The sequence below is a fragment of the Cavia porcellus genome, unplaced genomic scaffold (assembly GCF_034190915.1).
Source record: "Cavia porcellus strain 051 isolate PalLab524CR breed Dunkin Hartley unplaced genomic scaffold, mCavPor4.1 scaffold_15, whole genome shotgun sequence".
NCBI lineage: Eukaryota > Metazoa > Chordata > Mammalia > Rodentia > Caviidae > Cavia > Cavia porcellus.
In genome coordinates, this window is record NW_026947498.1 from 8,696,594 (window position 1) to 8,716,342 (window position 19,749).

Consider the following 19,749-nt stretch of genomic DNA (forward strand, 5'->3'; position numbering starts at 1 on the left):
GGCACTCTGGGAGCCTGCACTTCCGGTGGAGACCCGACAGTCCTACCTTGTTCCCAGCACCACCCCCAGGACTCAGGCCTCCTGGGAGCCACTAGAAGGAGCCAGCGCAGTTCTGAATTCTGATCTTCCTACCTGCCTCCAAGACGGCTCCAGGCCAATGGCTGTCCACCGTGGCAAGAGGGAGACCCTTGCCCTCACCACCACTCAGTGTGGCCCTGAGGTCCACTGTTCCCCTCCACTTCCCTGTTTCTCTGTGGTGGCTTCCAGGGTCGCCAGTGTCACCGTTGTCATGACTGTTCCTCTCGAGTGGCAGCCCCGTCTCAGGGTGAAGGCGCCATCTCCTTCATTGAAGTTTCTCTCTTCTCCCAGGCCTGTGCTTCGTGCTCCAGACTTCCTGGGCCCAGGGCCCCCACTTCCTTCTGCATCTTCCTCATCGTGCTATTTTCCAGCATCCAGATGGCGACTCTCAAAGAGGCTGTGGTCTCTGCTGCTAATGGCTCTGCCATCGTCCCAGACTCTTGTGTTTATCTGTGAAAAATAACCTGTGATTTTGTGCCACAGTCTTAATGTAGGCACGTGAGGTAGAAGTTTTATCCTTCTCCTGGACTTGGTGCTGGTCTCTTTACAGTACAAACGGACACAGCTGGGACCAGACACTAAGAGTAAGGGCAGCGCCGCAGAGCTGTGAAAAAAACACCTGGCAATGGCAGAAATGTGAGCTCTCGGTGAGGAAAGGTCTGTGTTAGGAGATGAATGGATGGAGGAGAGAGCTCCTTACTGCCAGCTCTCCATAAACGGGAGTGATGGGACTTGAAGGAAGAAATAAAACCAGCATAGCTCCAACAGTGATGATTATGATAATCTTATGGGTGGTGTTGGCACTGTTGACCCACATCCAACAAGAGAGCCTTTAATCAAAGAGCATGAAAAAAATATTATCATAAAACACATATGTGCCTTCTGATCAAACAACATGGAACTCACTTGTTATTTACTCAAAACAAGGTGGGGATGAGAAGTCTCAATTTCTGAGGTCTCATGAACCAGAAGCTTGAAAAACACAGGATAGCACAACGCAACCAGATGTCTTCACCTTGATGTTATGTTTGGCGGGAGACAGTGTATCTAAATTCTGCCACCCACCCAGGAGGAGGAGGAGACACCAGACAGTAATGCAGGGAATTCGGAGAGAGGCTGCATTCTGTTGTCCGGGTGGGCACGTTGTGCTGTGTTGAATGTTTTCAGATGTAAAATCAGACCCACAAAAAGCATTGACTAAATTTGATAAAATTGTCATTTTAGTATTTCCTGTGATATAACCTTATAAAATTAATTAAAAATGTAATTTTTGGTCATCGAGTATTTAAATAATTGAACTGGTAAGTGGTTCATAATAAGATGAAAAGGAGCCTCATGCACCTGCACGGGTTGCAAGAAGAACGTCTGAATTACTGCCTGCAGAGTACCTAATGTCTGCGTTGCCGGCCTGTGGACCTGGTGGCCACTGCAGCCTCGAGGACACTGAAGGCAGGGCCTGCCCGGCAGGGCCAGGCGCAGGGCTCCCTCTGCTGGACGCCGTGACGCCGCGCGCGGGTGGCCCTTGGGCTCAAGTTCAGCCAGGCGCCAGCAATGGGCACCCCGGGCCCTGGTCCAGAGCCCGGGGGCGACCTCGCAGCAGACCTGCGGTGGAGCCCAGCTGCCTGGTTACATCCAAGGACCCCAGGGCGCTGGGTACCAAGGCTGGGGAAGGAAGGGCTCCCGCACTCCTCCCTTATGTGGGCAACCCAAATCCTACCCGTGGTGCGCGCGGACCTCCCACCCCCGCCGCCGCGCTCAGGAGCTTTGCATCCCATTTCCTCGGTTTCTGAAAAGCCAAGATGAAAACGCCACGCAACAGACACGTTCTATCCGCTTCGCCCACAGAGGACAGAAGGGAGAAAGTTCAAGCAGCCCTCTGCCCGCCACGCTGGGCGCTCAGGGGAGCAGCCCCAGGAGAGGGCGCCGCGTGGCTCCAGTTCGGAGACAGAGGCTGGGGACAGTCCTCCGCCAGCGCCAGCCGGGCCTCCCGCTGCCCACACGCCCCGAGTGGGCGACGGCGGGGAAGCAGCAGAACCGACGTCCCCGCCGCCGGGACGCGCGTGTGCGCACCGGCTCGATGCGCGGAGACGGAGTCACTCAGGAGACGCGCGGCGGCGGGGCCTCGGACAGACCCAGCTGGGCGCGCGTGGACGGCGGACTGCGAGCGCGGGGTGCTGCCTCGCGGCACTGCCTGGACCCACGCTCAGAAGTGGGGGTTTCTAATCCGATCCTGGGGTGGGCCCGGCAGAACCCCGAGCGGGCTGGAGTGAGCGTGACCGTCGCGCCCGGCGACAGAGGTGTTACACACGGTGACGAGGTTAGAGGGGAACCCCGACCCCGCGCTCAGCCCGCAGCCCCGGGATTAGTGATTTAACCCCAGCCGGCGGCGGGCGAACCCGGGGGGGGGGGGCTCGGGGCCAGGGCTCCTGAGAGCTTCGCGGTGTCCGCGGGGCCGCGGTGGGGGCGCAGGTGACAGGGACCGGCTTGGACGGCGCCGCGTGGTCTGCGTAGACCCCGCTCCGGCCCCTCCAGCCGTCCTGCGTCCCTCCCCTCCCCCCGCTGTGTGGCGATCTCATCCCCGGGGGCCATCGGGCCTGGATCTCTGTCCTCCCTGGCCCCTGCCGCCCGGCCCGGCTCTGCTCAGTCTTGTGACCTCCCCTCAAGGCACGCGGCCCAGGGCAGCCGGACTCCCCAGCCCTGCGGGGGGCCCAGAGCCCGACCTTGGGTCCCCGAGGCTGGCGGGGCTCTGCCGGGGCCGCAGCGCCCCTGGTGGCCGGGAGGCGCCGTCTCCCTGTGGCTCTGAGGGGCCGCTCATGCACCTGGAGCCCAGCACGCAGAGGAAATGAGAAGCCCAGTCCTGAACTCTTCCCAGAGACGTAGGGGCCAAATTATGAAGCGATGCTCGTAGCAGGGCGCTGTGGTCTGGACCCGGAACGTCCCAAGAGCTCTGGGGTGGACATCTTGGTCTCCAGGTCGCCGGGCTGGAAGGCCTGGGCCACAGGGCTCTGGTCCATCCAGCATCTCTGCCATTGTTGGGCGTGGAACTGAGGCGGAGACCTTGCAGGTCGAGGCCTTGGGGACTCTGCCTGGCCTCCGTCCCCTCACCCCCTTTGCTTCCCATCCTCCAGGAGGCGAGCGCTGCCCTCCACCGCACCCTTCTGCCCTGGGGTCTGCTGGAAGCCTGGGACAGGGACTGGCACAAGGGCCAAAGAGCCCTCTCTGCGCGGGGGACTTCCCTCCGTGTTTTGTCCCGGTGATAGGAAGGGACCAGCAAGGGCAAGGTGTCCACATTGGGGACAGGGAAGGTCTCACTGTGCCGCCTGGCCTGGGCCAGACACCTGGACAACAGCAGGGGCAGAATGGGACATGGCCAGGACCAGGACCGGGCTGCTTCTCTGTGAGAAAGAGAAACCGTGGGTTGGAGACGTGGTTTGGATTCTATTAGAGAAACAGGGCAGGGTACATGCAAACTCAGGAAAGCTACAGCCATGGGCAGCGAAACACAAGGACTCAGGCAGAGAGAGAGAGAGAGAGAGAGAGAGAGAGAGAGAGAGAGAGAGAGAGAGAGACAGAGAGTGATAGACAAAGAGAGACCTGTGGTTCCTGCAGCACCCAGCACAGCACCCTGGGCTGGGGAGGACAGGGTGGCCCAGGCGACTGCGGGGTGTGCCTGGGGCCCGTGCACAGATGCCAAGTGCTGGGACCTGGAGAGCTGGCTGTTACTGACAGTGTCACTCTGGGTGTGACTCTGCTTCAGCCAGGGACACCCTCAGGCCCAGGACTCTCAGAGGGAATGTGGATTTTACCGAGGTGACTGCCCCGCCTCCCTGAATTCTCTTCCCCTCCCCTCCTCTCCCTTGCTCTCTCTTCTTTCCTTTTTCTTCCCTTTCTTTCTCTTCCACTTTTTCCTTTGTGTAGATGTTTACCAGCGTGCAGGGGATGTGCCGCTCATCTGGCTTCCTAAACCAGCGAGCGAGGTGTTCAATTCACAGAGCATTGTGGCTTCCTTTCTGTGACTTCCTTTCCAAGGCTTTCTTTCTGTGGCTACACACAGCAATGCACCTCGCTCTTCCAGTGGCCGCGTGGCCTTTGTGCTGCAGAGGTGTGGGGATGTCCCCACCCTCCATCTGAGACCTCTCCACAGCTATGCTTTAGGGAGACCTTGCTGTCCTTGTCTCGATCTGGGAAGTTTAGATTTGTGATCCCATGGAGAAGTCACGGGGATTCTAGTGAATTAATTTCAATCTACCACTTCCAGTGCCACTCATGGCGAGAATAAAGACACTGAGACATATTTGTAGTGATGGGGAGCCAGGGGGTTCTAAATCCAGCGAGGATGAAGGTTCACTGGAACAAAGGCCTCGGCCCAGGGCCTAACCCGAAGTGCATTAATTCGTGTAGAAGGGGATGGCCGGAGGACGAGTGACCGTGAGGATGGTGGCAGACCTGAGTGCTGTGAGTTGGGCTGGCAGGAGCCCGAGAGCGCCTCTGCAGTGTGCAGGGAGAAGGAGGTGCAGGAGGACTAAGCTGCATGATACGACTAAGGTGGTGGTTACTATTTTGGGGGCTGGCACTCTGGCGTGCAAACGTTTCTGCCCTGGGCAGCTATGGCCTCTTGTCTTGAGTCTGGGGCCCAGAACCCAGCCGACAGCAGTGGCTTTTCATCCCCTTGGCTCAACCGTGTTTTGGGAGTCACAGGGAGGGGAACCAGTCACTCACCTAGCTTCAAAGGCTGCACCTCAGCACCTCAGTCAGCCCTATGTACATTGCTACAGCTGGCTGCAGGGAGAAGGAAATGGCCCCGGCAGCTCTGTGCACATCAGCACAGAGGCAGGGCCAGGGTTAGCCAAGGTGGATGTACTCCATTTGCATTCAAGGAGAGCCGTCCCGGTGGCCTGGTGTCTGTAGTGTTGATGTCCCCGCCTGGAAGGAGGACCCTGTGGCCAGGGCAAGGGCTCCCAACGTTTCACAGCCTTGTGTGAGTTCAAAGCCAGATTGGACTACACAGCGAGACCCTGTCTCAAAATGACAGTGGAAAATGTAATAAATGAAAGGGTCCAAGGCAAGATGAGCTGTGCGTTGAAAGGGGCCGAGGTGAAGCAGCACCTCGACGCCATCTGCTGGCTGTCTCCTGTCCCGTGTCGGCAGCATCCCTGGGTTTCTCCACCCGGTGGGACAGATGACACTGTTCCTAGTTTTGCTCCTGTTCCTTGCTGTTTTGCTGTACACAAACACTGTCATCATCAGCACCTGCATTCCTGTAGCTTCAGCTTTGTTTTGTTTTCTGAGACAGGGTCTTGGACTCACTGTGTAGCTAAGGCTGGCCTTGAGCTCACAGAAGCCCTCCTGCCTCAGCCTCCTGAGTGTTGGGATGACAGGCAGGTTCCACCACGCCCCACTAGCTTTGTGCAAACAGTTCCGTGGGGGCAGGTTCCAAGGAGGAAACACCTGCCTTTTAAAGGGAAGAGAGATGGAGACCAGTTTCCCAGGTAAACAGCAGCGTTGAGCACCTGCCTGGTGCACCTCACGCCAGGCTGCCTTCATTTCCGCTTCCGCCCCAGGGTCTTTGTGGCCTTTGTTCAGTACCTGGACCTCAGATGCCCACGTGACCGACCGTGACCACGAGCATTTGGAAACGCCAGTCACTGTATCTGAGCATCACTGGCTTCATCAGGGGTGCAGCAGCCTCTCAGTCAGGGCATTGACAGCTCCCACACGCCGTCCTTGGGACGGGACAGTCCCCTGCAGTCTTGAGGTGACGGCTGCATGACCAGCCTGGGGCGGCATGAAAACTCGTCTCCAGGGACCATGTTTGGTAACACACACCGAGCCACACCCAGGGGTGACACAGAGTCTCCCACTGAGCTGAGGCCTTGGGAGAAGAGAGAACAATGGTGGCCCTTGAGTGGGTGGCCCCAGGAGAGGCTCCCCTGTCCCGTCCCCATCCCTGAAATTGGAGGCGTCCCTCCGGTATCTCTCGGGACCGTTTTGTGGGTCTCATAGTAGGAGGCGTTGCCTAGCAATGGAGAGGCAGTGACGTCACCCTATTCTGTCCCTGCCTGGTGATACTTAACCCGGTTGATAATTAGCACAAAGGCTGGATGTGGACAGCACCTGAAAGCTGCACGAAGCCACCTGCACCAGGGAGAGGACTGCCAGGGAGGCTTGGGCAGGACCTGAGTTTCATGTCCTCTGAAAGAAACTTGAACCCACAGATTCCTGGTGCGCAGATGCCTGGCAAAAGTGGAAACCCTCGGGCACCTCTGTGTTCACCAGTGGACGCTGAGGGCCAGTGCAGCTCGCCAGGACTGTGACTGCTGCTGAAAACTGACCCATGGGCAGCCAGGGAAGTGTGGGCTCCTTGGCGCCCTCTGCAGAAGCTCACATGATTCACACCCCGGGCAGCGGGACTGGGACTCAGATAACTAGCCCAGGCCCCCACGTCCCGGAAACTTGGGAACCTGTGGGACACTTGGGATGACACCTGGCCTCCCACCGTCCAGTGCAAGACAGGGGACGAAGGAAATGATACTGGCTCATGAAAGGCTCTGGGGAGCTCTTGTTTTATTTCATACAACTTTCTTATTTTGAGACAGGATCTCACTATGCTGTTCAGCCTGGCCTTGAACTCATAAGTAGCCCAGGTTGGCCTTGAACTGACAGAGATCCCCCTGACTCAGCTTCCTGAGTGCTAGGGTTACAGGCATGTGCTCGCACACGCAGCTCGGGGTGCTTTTTCAGAGCTCATGGCAGAAGGAAGAAGAAAAAGAAGAAGAAGAAGAAGAAGAAGAAGAAGAAGAAGAAGAAGAAGAAGAAGAAGAAGAAGAAGAAGAAGAAGAGGAAGAGGAAGAAAAGAGGGAGGGAGGGAGAGAGAGAGAGAGAGAGAGAGAGAGAGAGAGAGAGAGAGAGATACGTTGTGATTGCCCAGGATGAAGGGAAGCCCAGAGTTTTACCAGCCCCGTGAAAGTGAGGGGTTGCTGTCCCCCCGAGCGACCCTCCTGAGGCCCGAGGCATCTCCCCAACTCTTTCCCTGCCACATGTGTTGGAGGTGAATGCTAGTGATCTCTCCACCTGCTCTTGGCTATGCCTCCAGCCCTGTGCTCGCTTGCCCCTCAGCAGCCGGGCCAGTGTTGCAGCCCAGGAGCAAAGTGGCCCCACAGTGCCCTCACCAGGAAGGCAGGGCCCCTGTCCCTCCCAGCCCCGGCCCTGTGAGCTGGAAATTCTGTTTGACCCAGCTGTTCCCCGTCTAGGTATCGTCCTAAGAGACCTGAGGACATCACATCTGGCTCGTGATAGTCTGGGTGTTCCATGTGAGGGAAGCTGTGTGCCATTTGAGGATCTGACTTATTTCCTTTAGACGGGGTCTCAGGGTGGACCCGTTCTCCTACAAAGGACTCAGGTTGTCCTTCTTCATGGCAGAGTAGTATTCCACACTGTGAATACCACACTGTCTTTGTCCCTTCATTTGTGGATGGACACATGGGCCACATCCCAGATGTGCTGTTATGAGCTGTGTGTGGGTCACTGTAACCTGAGGGCTTTCAATCTTCCGAGTGGAAGAGCTGGGTGAGATGGAATTTTTTTGGAGGCATCTGCCTTCCGATTTCCATAGCGGTTGGGTGGTTTTCATTCCCTCCAACAGTGTGGAAGGGTTCCCTTTGCAGCCTCACCAGCATTTTTGAAAGCTATTTCTCAGACAGATGCCCAACATTTAAAATCAATAAGGAATTCTAAAAATAACCCCCTCCCCAAATTAAAAAACCAATCAGAAAAGAGCAGACATGTCTCAGAAGTACAAATAAATATACACAGAAATGCAGATTTAAAGAACACTGAGATTCTACCTTGCCCCAGAAAGAATGGCCATCATCAAGAAATCAAATAATCCATATTGGTGAGGAAAAAAGTATCTTTTTTTTTTTTTTTTTTTTTTGGTACCAGGGATTGAACTCAGGGTCTTGTGCACGCCAGGCAAGTACTCCAGCCCTGAGCTGCATCCCAGCCCAGGAATCTTTATTTTACTTTTAGTTATTTTCTGTTTTTTTTTCAAGATAAGCTCTTGATAGGCAATTCAGGATGACTTTGAACTCACTATGGACTCTAGGCTGGCCTTGAACTGGTGGCAATCCTCCTGCCTCAGCTTCCCGCCTGCTGGGATGACAGGCATGTGCCACCATGTGTGGCTTTGTGTTTATTTGAAGGGGAATGGGGCTTTTCCTTTTCTGTCTTCTCAGGAGGATGAAGAGCCTGAAGAACAGCCATGGGCTGGGGCTTGGGCAGGGGCAGAGAGCTCGCCTCCCTCCCCTGGGCTGGGCTCCATTCCCAGCGCTGCACAGACTAGAAGTAAACATTAAAGCAAATGGAAAATTCTTAATAATCACTTCCAGCTCTGAGGTAACTAAGAAACAAAGAGTCCTCAAGAAAAAAGAAACAATAGGACTTAAAACAGGTCTAAAAACTTATTTTTAAATATCATCCTTTAGTTTGCCTAATAAATGAATAATAGGGTTGTTTTAGTCAATATTGTTTTGTTAATTTCCAGTGGCGGCCCGGGGATGTAGGTCAGCAGCATAACACCCGCCTGGCAGGCACGAGGTTGTGAGTTCAGTTCCTAGTACAAAAAAAAAAAAAAAAAAAAAAAAGAAAGAAAGAAAAGGAAAATATATATAAAATTTACGGTTCTGGAGATTCAACCTAGGACCTTTGCACTGAGCTGCATTTCTTGTCCATTTTTTAATTTCGTATTTTGACTCAGGGTTTCACTAAGTCAGTAGTGACCCAGGCTGGGCTCAAACTTGGCACCCTCATGCCTCAGCCTCCCGCCTGCTGCAGCCAGGCCCCACTAGGTAGCACTCTGAGATACTGGCCCTGATATTTCAGGGATAGAGTTAAGTGGTTTTCCAAGCCCTTGGAAATGACAAGGCTACGATTGCCTGCTTCGTTTGCCCTTGGTGAGAGCTGATCAGGGTCAGGCTGTAGGAATGTCCCCTGCCACTGAGAACGGCTCCAGAGGGCTGGATCAGACTGCAACCTCTGTGACTCTCACCTGATCAGCAGAGGGGTCAGTGGTCAGCCAGGGAGGCCGAGGGCAAGGACCACGGGCGATTTCCTCTCTTTTCAGGGGGACCTCTGTGTTCCACATCTTGCAGTTCTGTGTGTCTGTGTCTGTGTTGCAGGACATCTCAGTTTCTGTCTGACCTTTTGAGGTGGCCCCTACATGTCCCTGCATGCCCTGGCGTCCACCCCTGAGTATGGCGACCTGCTTCAGACCGACTGGACCAGGAGGGTGAGCAGGGACTGTGGACTGTCACCAGCTTCATGCTGTCTCCTGGAATCTCTTCTCCATCAGGGGGAAGGAAGCAGCTGGCTGCAGGGGAGCAGGGAACCAAGGTCACTTAGCGGGGGAATGACATGGTCACTGTGCAGCTGCCATAAGAGACAGCACTCTGGCCAGTGACAGTGAGGCACAGTGGCCCTGTGAGCCCCACAGGATTAGTCATCACACAGCATTAAAAAGCTCACCAGAGAGCCAGGCATGGTGGTGCACACCTGCCATCCCAGCCCTTGGAAGGCTGAGGTAGGAGAATCATTGCAAATTTGAGACCAACCTGAACTGCATAGTGAGACCCTGTTTCAAAAAACAGAAAAACAAACAAACAATCAGCCAGGGCAATTTAGTGAAACACTGTCTCAAAATAAAATAAAGATCGTGCCTGGTACCCGGGAACCGCACGGTGTGGACGTTCCCGCTGGGCCTTCACAGAAAGGGTCCTGACCCAGCCTGACGTAAGGAGCCGGGGGGCTTTGTGCTCAGGGAGCGGGGCCAGCAGCACACAGACAGAACCATCAAGGGACCTGAGTTGCCAAGCAGAGAGAAGAATGCTGGGCGCCTGGCTGGGACAGCGAGTGACAGCTGAGGGCTGGAAACGGGAAGCTTGGCCCTGAAAGCTGAGAGACCCCGGGGCCGAGCGACCCCGCAGGAGGAGCCACACACACAGGCCAGTGGGCTGCCTGGGCTGGGGGCTGAGAGACGGCTGTGGCCTGGGTGGCTCCCACACTGGGGTCCCACACAGCCACACGAGGCCCAGGCTGACACTGCTTTCACACAAGTTTTCCAGAGGCGAGCTGGAGAGGGGGCACATTCATCTCTGCCTTTCAGAAGTGACACTCGAGGCTGTTTCCCAAGGTCACTGTGCTGTCTCTGCCCTGAGCCCCAAAGCCACTGCCTCCCTGGTCCCTCGGAGGGCCGAGTGGGGTGGTGGAGGAGGCATGGCCCCTGGATCAGGATCTGTGGAGCTGGGGCCAGAATTCCCACGTGATCCCTGTTGCATTCCCTGGGGAGCAGGTGGCCATGCTGAGCGGTCACCGTGCCCACGCCCTCTTGGTTACCATGGAGCCGGGGGTGGCCGCGAGGGCCCATTCTGTGGCCTGGGCCTCTCTTCTTCCCCTGTGCCGCCCATACAGGAGCCCTGTGAAGGGCAGCACCACCGCCAGGAGGACAAACCCTGGCCTGCCCGTCCGTCTCCATAACAGGTATAAACCTGTCCGCTGTGGGGGCCCTGGCCATGGTCTCCTCTGTGTCGGGGACCATGCTGCTTTCCGGGTGGCTTCAAACAATAAAGGCTGATCTGGATCGAGGCTGCACAGGTCCAGGTCCAGCCAGTTCTACCAGTGACTCGTGTCCCGGGGGGGCCCGTGTGCCCGAGGCCCCCTTCCATACCCCAGCCACAGTCACGTCCCCCAGGGGCTGCCCAGCTCCTGCTCACGGCACTGGGAGGCTCAGCGAGTTCCCTGCCCTGACTTCGCTCTTCCCTGCTGGGTGCCACCTCGTGCCCCTGACCCAGGAGCCAGGCACAGCTGTGTTCCTCACAGGTGACCTGGGCTGGGGTTCTGTCACAGCCTCCCAGGAGAATGGGGACCCCTGGGAAGAACTGGCCCACCCTGGGGCATCAGGCAGAGGGGCCCTGGCAGACTCTGTCCTGTCCTGATCATAAGTGGTCTGGGTGCCTTTGCTGCCTCTGTGGGCCTCGTGGGGTTTCAGTCCCTCCTGTGACTCTGTGTGGGACAAGTGCTGATCATTTCTCTCCAGTCCGTGGCTGCAAGTCTGAGGTCCAGGCCAGCAGGGTCAAGCTCCAGGTCCTGGTCCCCATGAGGCACAGAAGTGACCGGGGTCTTGGGGTCCCTGTCCTAGGACGCTAACCCCACTTGATGGGGCTCTGTCTTCCAGATCCGTGGATGACCTCACAGGCCACTTCCCGCCAGCACCTCGGTTGGTCTGAAGAGACCCGGGGAGGGCACACCGAGGCCAGCCCCGAGCGAGCACCCCGTTCCTGCCGCTTCCAGCCACCTGCCTCTTCATTTCCAGCGCTAGACCTTTGGGTGACTTCCAGGTTTCAGCAGTTACGCAGAAGATACTATCGGTATTTACACACAAGTTTTTGTGGACACTGGTTTTTATTTATTTTAGGAAAATAGCTAAGAGTAGAGTTGCTGGATCTGGACTTGGTAAATATTTAACTTTATAAGACTCTTATAAGACTCCGCCAGAGTTTTCCAAGGTGCCTGTGGAATTTTACACTACCCGGAGGGGCCAGTGGCTCTATGGTGGCTGAGCTACTAATCTTATCAATTTCTGCTCATGCATCTGCTCGCAGAGGTTCCCACTCTCCGATCAGTACACAGAATTAAGAATTAAGATTAGTCGATTGCATAACAAACTCCTCTGGGGTTAATGTGAATTCCCACGCTGGCCTTGGTGCCAAGGCCCCCCCACCCCACCCCAGCTTTATGATCTTCAACCTTTGGGCCCAATTTCTCCCGAGATATTGGCCTTTCAAGCTTCATATTATTGCACTTTATCATCAGTTGTGGCGGGGTTTGATACGTTCAGGGCACAATTCCTTTTTCAGCTGCACACATACAAATGTTTTCCTCAGCCCAGCGCCTGTTGACTCTCTTGGTTATTTTTAATTTCGATCATGACTAGCACTGGCTCTCCGGCCTGAGCGTTCTTTGCCTTCTGGAGCAGAGGTGAAGCGATGTTATGTGGATGTCAGGCCCCACCCACTGTAAATTAATTCCTGCCCCTTGGTCGATTTTGCATCACCATTCAAATGCTTGACATTGTTAACAGAAATCAATTGACTGAGTCCAATGTCCTCTTCTGGTCTGTCAGTCTGTCTGTCTGTCCTTCAGCCCATACCACTTGGTCTTGTTTATTATAACCTTAGGGTCAGTCAGGTTTTCCTATTCTAGTCATATTGAATTTCCATGTGAATTTCCGAATCAGTTTGAAAATGTGTACAAGGAAAGGCCCGGTGGGATTCTGCCTGCATTTGTGTTTAATCTGTAGACAGATTTGGGTGCAATATGTACTAGTATTTTCCAATTAATCTTCTGACTTCAACCTGCTAGATCTCTTCTACTTGGATCTTTTTACATTTTTAAGTATTGATTTATAATTTTCAATGCAAAAATTTTATAGATATTTTTATTCACTTATCTCCCTAGGCCTAATCTTTTGATGTTGCTTTAGACACAATTTTTAAAGTTTTTAGAAGGGTGTGGTGGCTCACAGCACTCAGGAGGCTGAGGCAGGAAGATCGCTGCAAGTTCAAAGCCAGACTGGGTTACATAGCGAGACCCTGTCTCAAAAAACCAAAAATCCACAAAGTTCTTTTAGCATTTTTCTATCATATAAAAGAAAATAGATTTTCAAACATACCGATTGTGCAGGCTGCAGACTTCTTAAATGTACTTACTGCTTCTGGAGGTTTGTTTGCTTTATTTTATGGGATTTTCCGCAAACATGGTAAACCCTGCGGCCTTCAAGGCCTGGCTTCTTCCCTCCTCCAGAAGGAACAAAGGCCATTCCATATTTTTCCAGCAAGAGGCTGGATGGCGTGATGAGTGGACACCAGGCTTCCCTCCTGACTTCATGTCCACGCCTGTGCTGACATTTTGTGTTTTACTGGGCAGCTCTGAAACTTCCCTGGGGTGTGTTAAGATGGCTATGGACCCCCCCCCCCCCTTCTTGTGTTTATTTTGTTTTGAAGCCTCTTCATTTCCTGGGTCTAAGAGTTGCTGTTTTCATCGTTCCAGAAAACCAGCAGGCACGCACCTTTGATGCCCCTTCCGTTTCTGGCTGCCTCTGTGGTTGGTGATGGCATCGGATTCTTCACGTGTGTTCCCGCCTCGGCCTCTCCTTGGGGTTGTGCTCCTCTCCTCAGGCCTGAGTTCTGCCTGTTTCCTGTTGGGTTTTGGCCTGGGGGTTGAACCCACACCGAACTGCACCCCAGCCCTCTTTACCTTGTACTTTGAGACCCCAGGAGACCAGGTGTCACCCAGGCTAGGCCTCAACGTTCCATTTTCCTGCTTTGGCTTCCCAGGGTGTCTTTCTTCAAAAACAATTCCTTTCATGTTTACTGCTCCCTTCATTTTTACCTTTTTGACTTTTCATTTTGAAAAAATTGCAGTTACAGGAAAATTTCCAGGATGGGGTACAGCACCCCATCTTGCCCGGCCGGTCTCCTCCAGATGGGGATAAACAGGGGACAGCTGGTGTCACCTGGGCCTGCTGGGCCTGCTGCACAGTCCAGCACCATCACAGGTCCATGTCCTGTCCCTCTATTCACCTCCTGCCTGGACGGTCCATCTCTCCCCACAGTAGGACCGAGACTATCTGGGGAGAACCAGCCATGACTCGGAATGAGTCCCTGGCCTTGGGCTCTGATGGTTCTGGGATCAAGTTCAGGCCACTGCAGAAGGGACGTGTGCAGAGCCCCTGACCTGTGACACCCAGGCTTCTCTGCGAGGAGGTCACTGTTCCCTCCTCCCCACCTGACTGTCACAGACTCTGCGGATAGGGCTTCGGAGGACGCGAACCCTGGTCTTGTCCTTTGCTCTTCTAGTCTCAGCGTTGTGGTCATCACTTCCGCTGGGCACTGTGTTCCCTCCCTCCCTCTCTCCCTTCCTCCTCCTCGGGACCCCCGGGAGTGGATTTCTCTGCCTGCCCCGCTGAGGCTTTAGCTCCTCACTGTACACACCCATCCGGCTCTTCTCCGAGTCTGCACCATTGTCTCTTCCAGGCTCCAGGTTCCAACCTCTCTCTGGTGCTTCAGGGCTCTGGGTCTGAGGCCAGAGTGTCGGGGCCTGCTGTCCAAGGTTGTCACTGCCTTCGCCTGTGGGTTGAGGAGTTTCTTTGTAAAACTGTGGCCTGTCCATTGATCTGGGAACTCTACTGTGATGCTTTTAGTTTGGTTGGTTCCTCTGAGACAGGGTCTCACTATGGAGCCCAGGCTGGCCTTGGTCTTGTGGTGATCCTCCTGCTTCAGCCTCCCGACTGAGTGCTAGCATGTCAGGCGAGCATGACCACACCCAGACCACGCGGTCCTCAGACGCTTAGAGGCCTTAAGACAAGGTGTCTGGAAGGGACTTGCTTTTTAAACTTTATTTCCCGGTCTTCTTGGGCATCACACACCTGCTCCATTCAGCTTCTGTTGAGGGGCGGGGTTGGGGGGCCGCACAGGTGGTAGCCCTGGATTGAGTGGGCCTTCATTCTTGTGAGTCTCCTTTTCTCTGCCCAGCTCCAAGTTTAGTTTAGGACAATCGCTGGCTCTGTCCTCTGCCTCATGGGTGCTGCCCTGGCCCCTGTGGGCACAGCAGTTGGGGACCCAAGCTTCCGGCTGGAGCTCTTGGCTTGGTTGTGAGGGACCCCACACCCTACCCTGTCTTGCCCCATGGGAGGGGACAGCCAAGGTCCCAGGGCAGCGAGGGGACAGCACTGAGGGCCCAGCCCGGAAGCGTCAGCCCTGTGGACTTGGCCACCACTGGGCATCGCAGGTGCTCAGAGACAGGAAGCTGGTGCTTTAAAGCACCGTAAACCAGCCCAGAGCTGGAGGTGACCCCTCTGGAGCTGTTCCGTGTCACGTCACTGTGCTCTGCCACCCCAGATGCCCAGGACAGGCCAGTGTAGCTGTAGCTGCAGCACCCTCTTCTCCTTCCCTGTCCTGTCCTGACCCATCCTTGGGGCCCTGTAGCTGCCAATACCCCCTCCCTCGTGTGCCCTCTGTCCTGCCTCCTCCTGTGCTCAGCAGCCCGGCCTGGGCCCTTTCCCTTGATTGTTCTCTGTGCCCTGCTACCTGCTGGCTCGGGGTCCCGGATGTGGGAACCTGCGGTTTAAATCCCACCCCTGTAGCCTGAGGGACAGCAGCATGGGCCCTGGAAGCAGCTCAGGGCAGCTGACGTGAGCAGGGGGACCCTGGCCGTGGCGGGTCAACAGGGAGGACAGGAAGCCCAGGGCCTAGGAGCAGGTCGCTGCCTGTTGGCTCAGGGCAACTTCCTGGAGCCAGGCAGTGTTGCTTTTGTCTCCAGCACTGTGCCACTCCCAGGAAGAAGGAGGCATCCTCCTCCTCCTCCTCGTCCTCCTCCTCCTCCTGCTGCTCCTGTTCCTCCTCCGCAGGGCCTGCTGGGCAGCCCCCAGGGTGTGTGGCTCAGCCCTGTCTGCCCAAGGGCAGGACCTTTCCCTGCTGACTCCTGTCTGGGCTCCAAAAGCTCTGTATGGCTCTGTGTCTCTGTGCCTTCCAGAGGCTTGGAGCTGACACAGGGCGGATCTGGGCTGTACATGGGGTGTGGCACAGCCAAAGCCCCTCCTGCCTCTCCGGGTGTGTTAAGGCCCTTAGCCTTAGGAAGCCAGCTGTCCCACTGGCCTTCTCCTTGCTCTATAACCAGCTTGCTGGGCACAGGAGGAGGGTAAGCCTTTAATTCTCACTCAAGTGTGAAAGACTGAGAAGGCTATGATAAGGACTACCTCGGGGGACAGAACCCCACTGAGTGTGGAAACCAGTTTCTTGAACAGCAGGAAGTTCTGGACTTAATTCTGATGTTTAATTTTTAATTACTGGTCCTGGGGCAACTCTGCAGGGGACAGTGTTGAGCCCTCTGCCCTCTATAAGACTTCCTGGGTCAGGGTCTCCTGACAGCTGCTCACCAGTGCCCCCTCCAGAGACCAAGGCAGGGGTTGGGTTTGGGTTCAAGGAGACCCCAGGGTTGGGTTCAAGGAGCCCCTCGGTGGGCTGCAGGCGAGGCCCATGTCCAGATGACCGAGCTGAAGCCATGTCCCATGTCGACCTGGAGGAGGAAACTGCAGCCCAGGGTGGGACTCCCCTTCGCCTTGGCCTTTGGACACGGTCACCCACACACCTGCGTCAGCCTCTGCGGGGTGGGCGTGGTGCAGCCCCACCTGGTCGTGAACAACACTCCTGGGGCAACTGCTGTGAAGGGTTCCTGGGGTCCCAGCCCTGAGTGCAAGGCCAGCCCTGTCCAGCAGGGGCCTCTCCCCAGTGGGCTACACCTCATAGCACGGCCGGGGCACCACAGGTGAACCCAAGCTGCGAGGGGAGGAGTGCAGCTGGCCTCACTTACAGCCAAGCGTGAGTCCAGGGCGTCCGCATCCAGCCAGCCCCACTGCGGGGACCCTGGGACCCCGACACAGGGCCCCTGCACCCCGCTCCTCGCAGAGCCCTCTACAGCCTGGTGTCCACACCCCCCTGGACCTCCATGGACATTGCTGGAGAGAAGATAGTCACACCCTCGCCCTCCAACTGGGGTCCCATGGCCCATGGGCCAGAAACCCCAGCAGAGGATCAACCCAAGACCCTACGGGTGGCCCAGAAGTCCTGGCCACCTTCCTTGGGTGGTCACTGAGGCACAGGGCAGCAGAGAGGCTTAGGGAGGAAATCAGCCGGGAGAGTCTTAAACTAAAACTAGAAGTTCCATTCAACCTGCCATTTCCCTTCTTGGTGTCTTCCCTAAGGAGTTAAAGTCCTCACATTCCGGAGACCCGAGAACACCCAGGTTTACAGCAGCACAGCTCACAGCAGCTCGGTCTCGGAAGCCGCCTCTGTGTGGATCAACAGCGAAGGAATACAACGGGGCATTTACACAGCATGGAGTACTACTCTGCCATAAAGAAGGACAAACATGAGTCTTTTGGAGGAAAATAGAGGCCCCCGGGGCCATGATGCCAAGGGAAGTAAAGCAGACAGGCACACTTAACCGTGTGTGGCTTCTGTCCCATGAGACACCCGAAGCAAGAATAAAGAGCAGAGTGGAAGGTAGAGAGTGAGAGTGGGTCTCCCCCAAAGGGAAGGGGACAGAGGCTGGAGGGGGGAGGGAGGGGCTGGGCCGGGCTGCAGGGAGGCGTGGGGCTGGGTTCTGTGTTCTAGCCAGCACCACACATGAATGCGGACATCATGTACTGCAAACACTGCTCATAAAAAGAAAAAGAAAAATTCATTACCAATAGAGAGAGAGAGAGAGAGAGAGAGAGACAGACAGACAGACAGACAGACAGGCAGACAGACAGATGCAAGGAAAGTGGGCAGTGTCCACTCCCCGGCCCCAGACCTGTCTCACCTCACCACATGCCCTGGGCTGGACCCACACTCATGGACTCCTCCTGCCTCTGCCTCCGCAGGTGCCACCAGGCCCAGCTGTTTTTCTTTAATTCCACTGAGTGGTGTTTGTTTTGTTTTTTTTAAGCTATTCCTTTTTTTAAATTGCCCAATTGGCCGATGACCACGCTCTCTGTGTGCAGTTGAGGCACGTACACACCACGTGTCTCAATTCTTTTCCTACCTGCTCTCCCCCCTTCCCTCCCTACCCGGCTTTGTCCCCTTTCTCCGGGACAGGTCTGTCTGCCCGCTCTTTCCCTTTCAGGAAATAAACAGCCCGGCTCCGGCCAGCCAGCGAGAACTGCCCTGCTTTGAACTGGAAACACCACTACCCAAGCCAGAACGCCAGGAGGGAAACGACAGCTGTCATTTCCAGAGACTAGGGTGTCCCAGAGCAAGGCGAGCTCTGCTGTGCACACCCCCAGGCGGGCCGGGGCTGGGGGGCGTTCCTCTCAGGGCATATGCTGCCTCCCAAGCTCGGTGCACAGAGTCTGCCTGTAACTTCCTGTAGTTTTAAAAATATATTCTCTGACCCCCAAGGCAAGCCTCTAAACGCTGCCAGCATCACATTCTGTTTAGCAACCTGGGACCGGGGATGTAGCTCAGTGGCACCACACCTGCCTGGCAAGCATGAGGTCCTGAGTTCGGTTCCTGGTGCATCAGGCTGGGCACTGCGGATAATGCCGTGGGCCATCTCCATGGTGACGTCCGTCTGCAGGGAGCTGGATGGCTAGGGCTCCGGGCCTTGAGCTTTGGGACACTGGGCACAGCAGTCTCATCTGTAACTCTGGTCTGAGCCCCTGCTCCCCTTAGGTCCTGTTATTCTGGGGCTGTGACACTGCAATGGAGCGAAGACAGCGCTGTCCTGGGTCACCATGGACAGGGCCCTCTTGTTCCCCTGGGGCGGAGACCTCGATGTTGGGCCTCAGTAGCCTGTGATGGGGAAGGGTGCGAATGTGAGTGCATATGTGTGCATGTGCGTGTGTAAGAGGGAGTTAGGATGACACCCTGAGACACAGCCTATTCTGCAGTGAGAGGAAGTCGGGTCCCCACCCCCATGGGGGGTACAGACCGGATCTCAGGCCGCCTCTCCACGGGTGGGGTGGACCGAGCACAGAGAAGTCTGTGCTAGAAAACAGGGACCCAGAGGGGCGCAGCAGGGTCCCAGCCTGGGTCTGCCTCTGGGCTAGGGCCCCAGGGAGCCAGCTGTCTGTGGGTGCCTCATTTTCCCCATAGGTGAGCTCACTGAGCATCTCTGTCCTCAGCGACCAGCAGGGCCCGGGTGACCCTCTCAGGGAACCATGAATTGTCAGCAGGGCCCTGAGAAAATGCTGTAGCTGCAAAGCCTGGCTTGGGACTTGGTGGCCTCCCATGGTGACCGCGGTCCCCTGTTGCTAGTGACCCTCCAACAACACGACACTGATGCCGGTAAAGCAACCTGGAGGAAACAAATCGTATTCCTCTTTCTCTGTGGTTACAGTGACGTGATGGCTTTTGGGTGTGCAGAGAGGGGACCTTGGCCAGCAGTATCCCCCAGGTGGTGCACGAAGACAGGCTGGCTGTCAGATGAGGAGGACCCCCAGGCCGCCCTGTTGCCTGCCGTGGCTTCCTGTGGCTGCTTTAACATGTAGGTCCTGGGTTAAAGCCCACCCACGTCACCTCGTGAGTCACCATCTGGTCTCACGTGGTCTCACCCTGAGTCCCGCCACTGAGTCTTCCTTCCCACTCCACCTCAGGTCATTAATTCCAGAAAGAAGCCCTGCCCAGTGCAGGGCTTCCCGCAGTGAACCAAAGTCCTGGGTTCCCAAGGAAGCCAGCAGCTACCCTGCGCTCTGGTCACTGCCCAGGGCCTGATCGAGAGCTTGGTGCCAAATCATTTTACAGCTGCACACGTGTGAGATCTGGCAGGTTACGTGTTTTCATCTGTCCAAAGTCCCCAGGGAGGAGCACAACTCCCAGGAGGCTTCTGAGCTGGCACAAAACCCTCTGGCCGGCTGTCTGGTCCTGACGTGAAAAGCAGAACAAGGCCAAATATAAGTAAGGCAAGGTAGTTGTAATCCCAGGACTCAGGAGGATGAGGCAGGAGGATTGCTGTGCGTTCAGGGTCAGCCTGGGCTACAGTGCCTGCCTAGAACACACAGCAAGACCCGTTTAGAAAAATACCAAAAAATTCTCTAGATTGTCCAATTTGCCCCCAGTTAGTGTGATTTGGTGAACA

General features: G+C 55.8%; 1 protein-coding gene across 1 annotated transcript; it reads left to right on the forward strand.

Moving 5' to 3' along the window:
• Window positions 1-703: 703 nt before the first annotated feature.
• Window positions 704-18,084, forward strand: LOC106026273 (uncharacterized). Its single transcript, XM_063225314.1, has 5 exons — window positions 704-714; window positions 1,612-2,395; window positions 11,306-11,498; window positions 16,892-17,192; window positions 17,797-18,084. The coding sequence occupies exons 1-3, from the start codon at window positions 704-706 to the stop codon at window positions 11,315-11,317; spliced, it is 807 nt and encodes a 268-aa protein (XP_063081384.1). The 3' UTR covers window positions 11,318-11,498; window positions 16,892-17,192; window positions 17,797-18,084.
• Window positions 18,085-19,749: the final 1,665 nt, after the last annotated feature.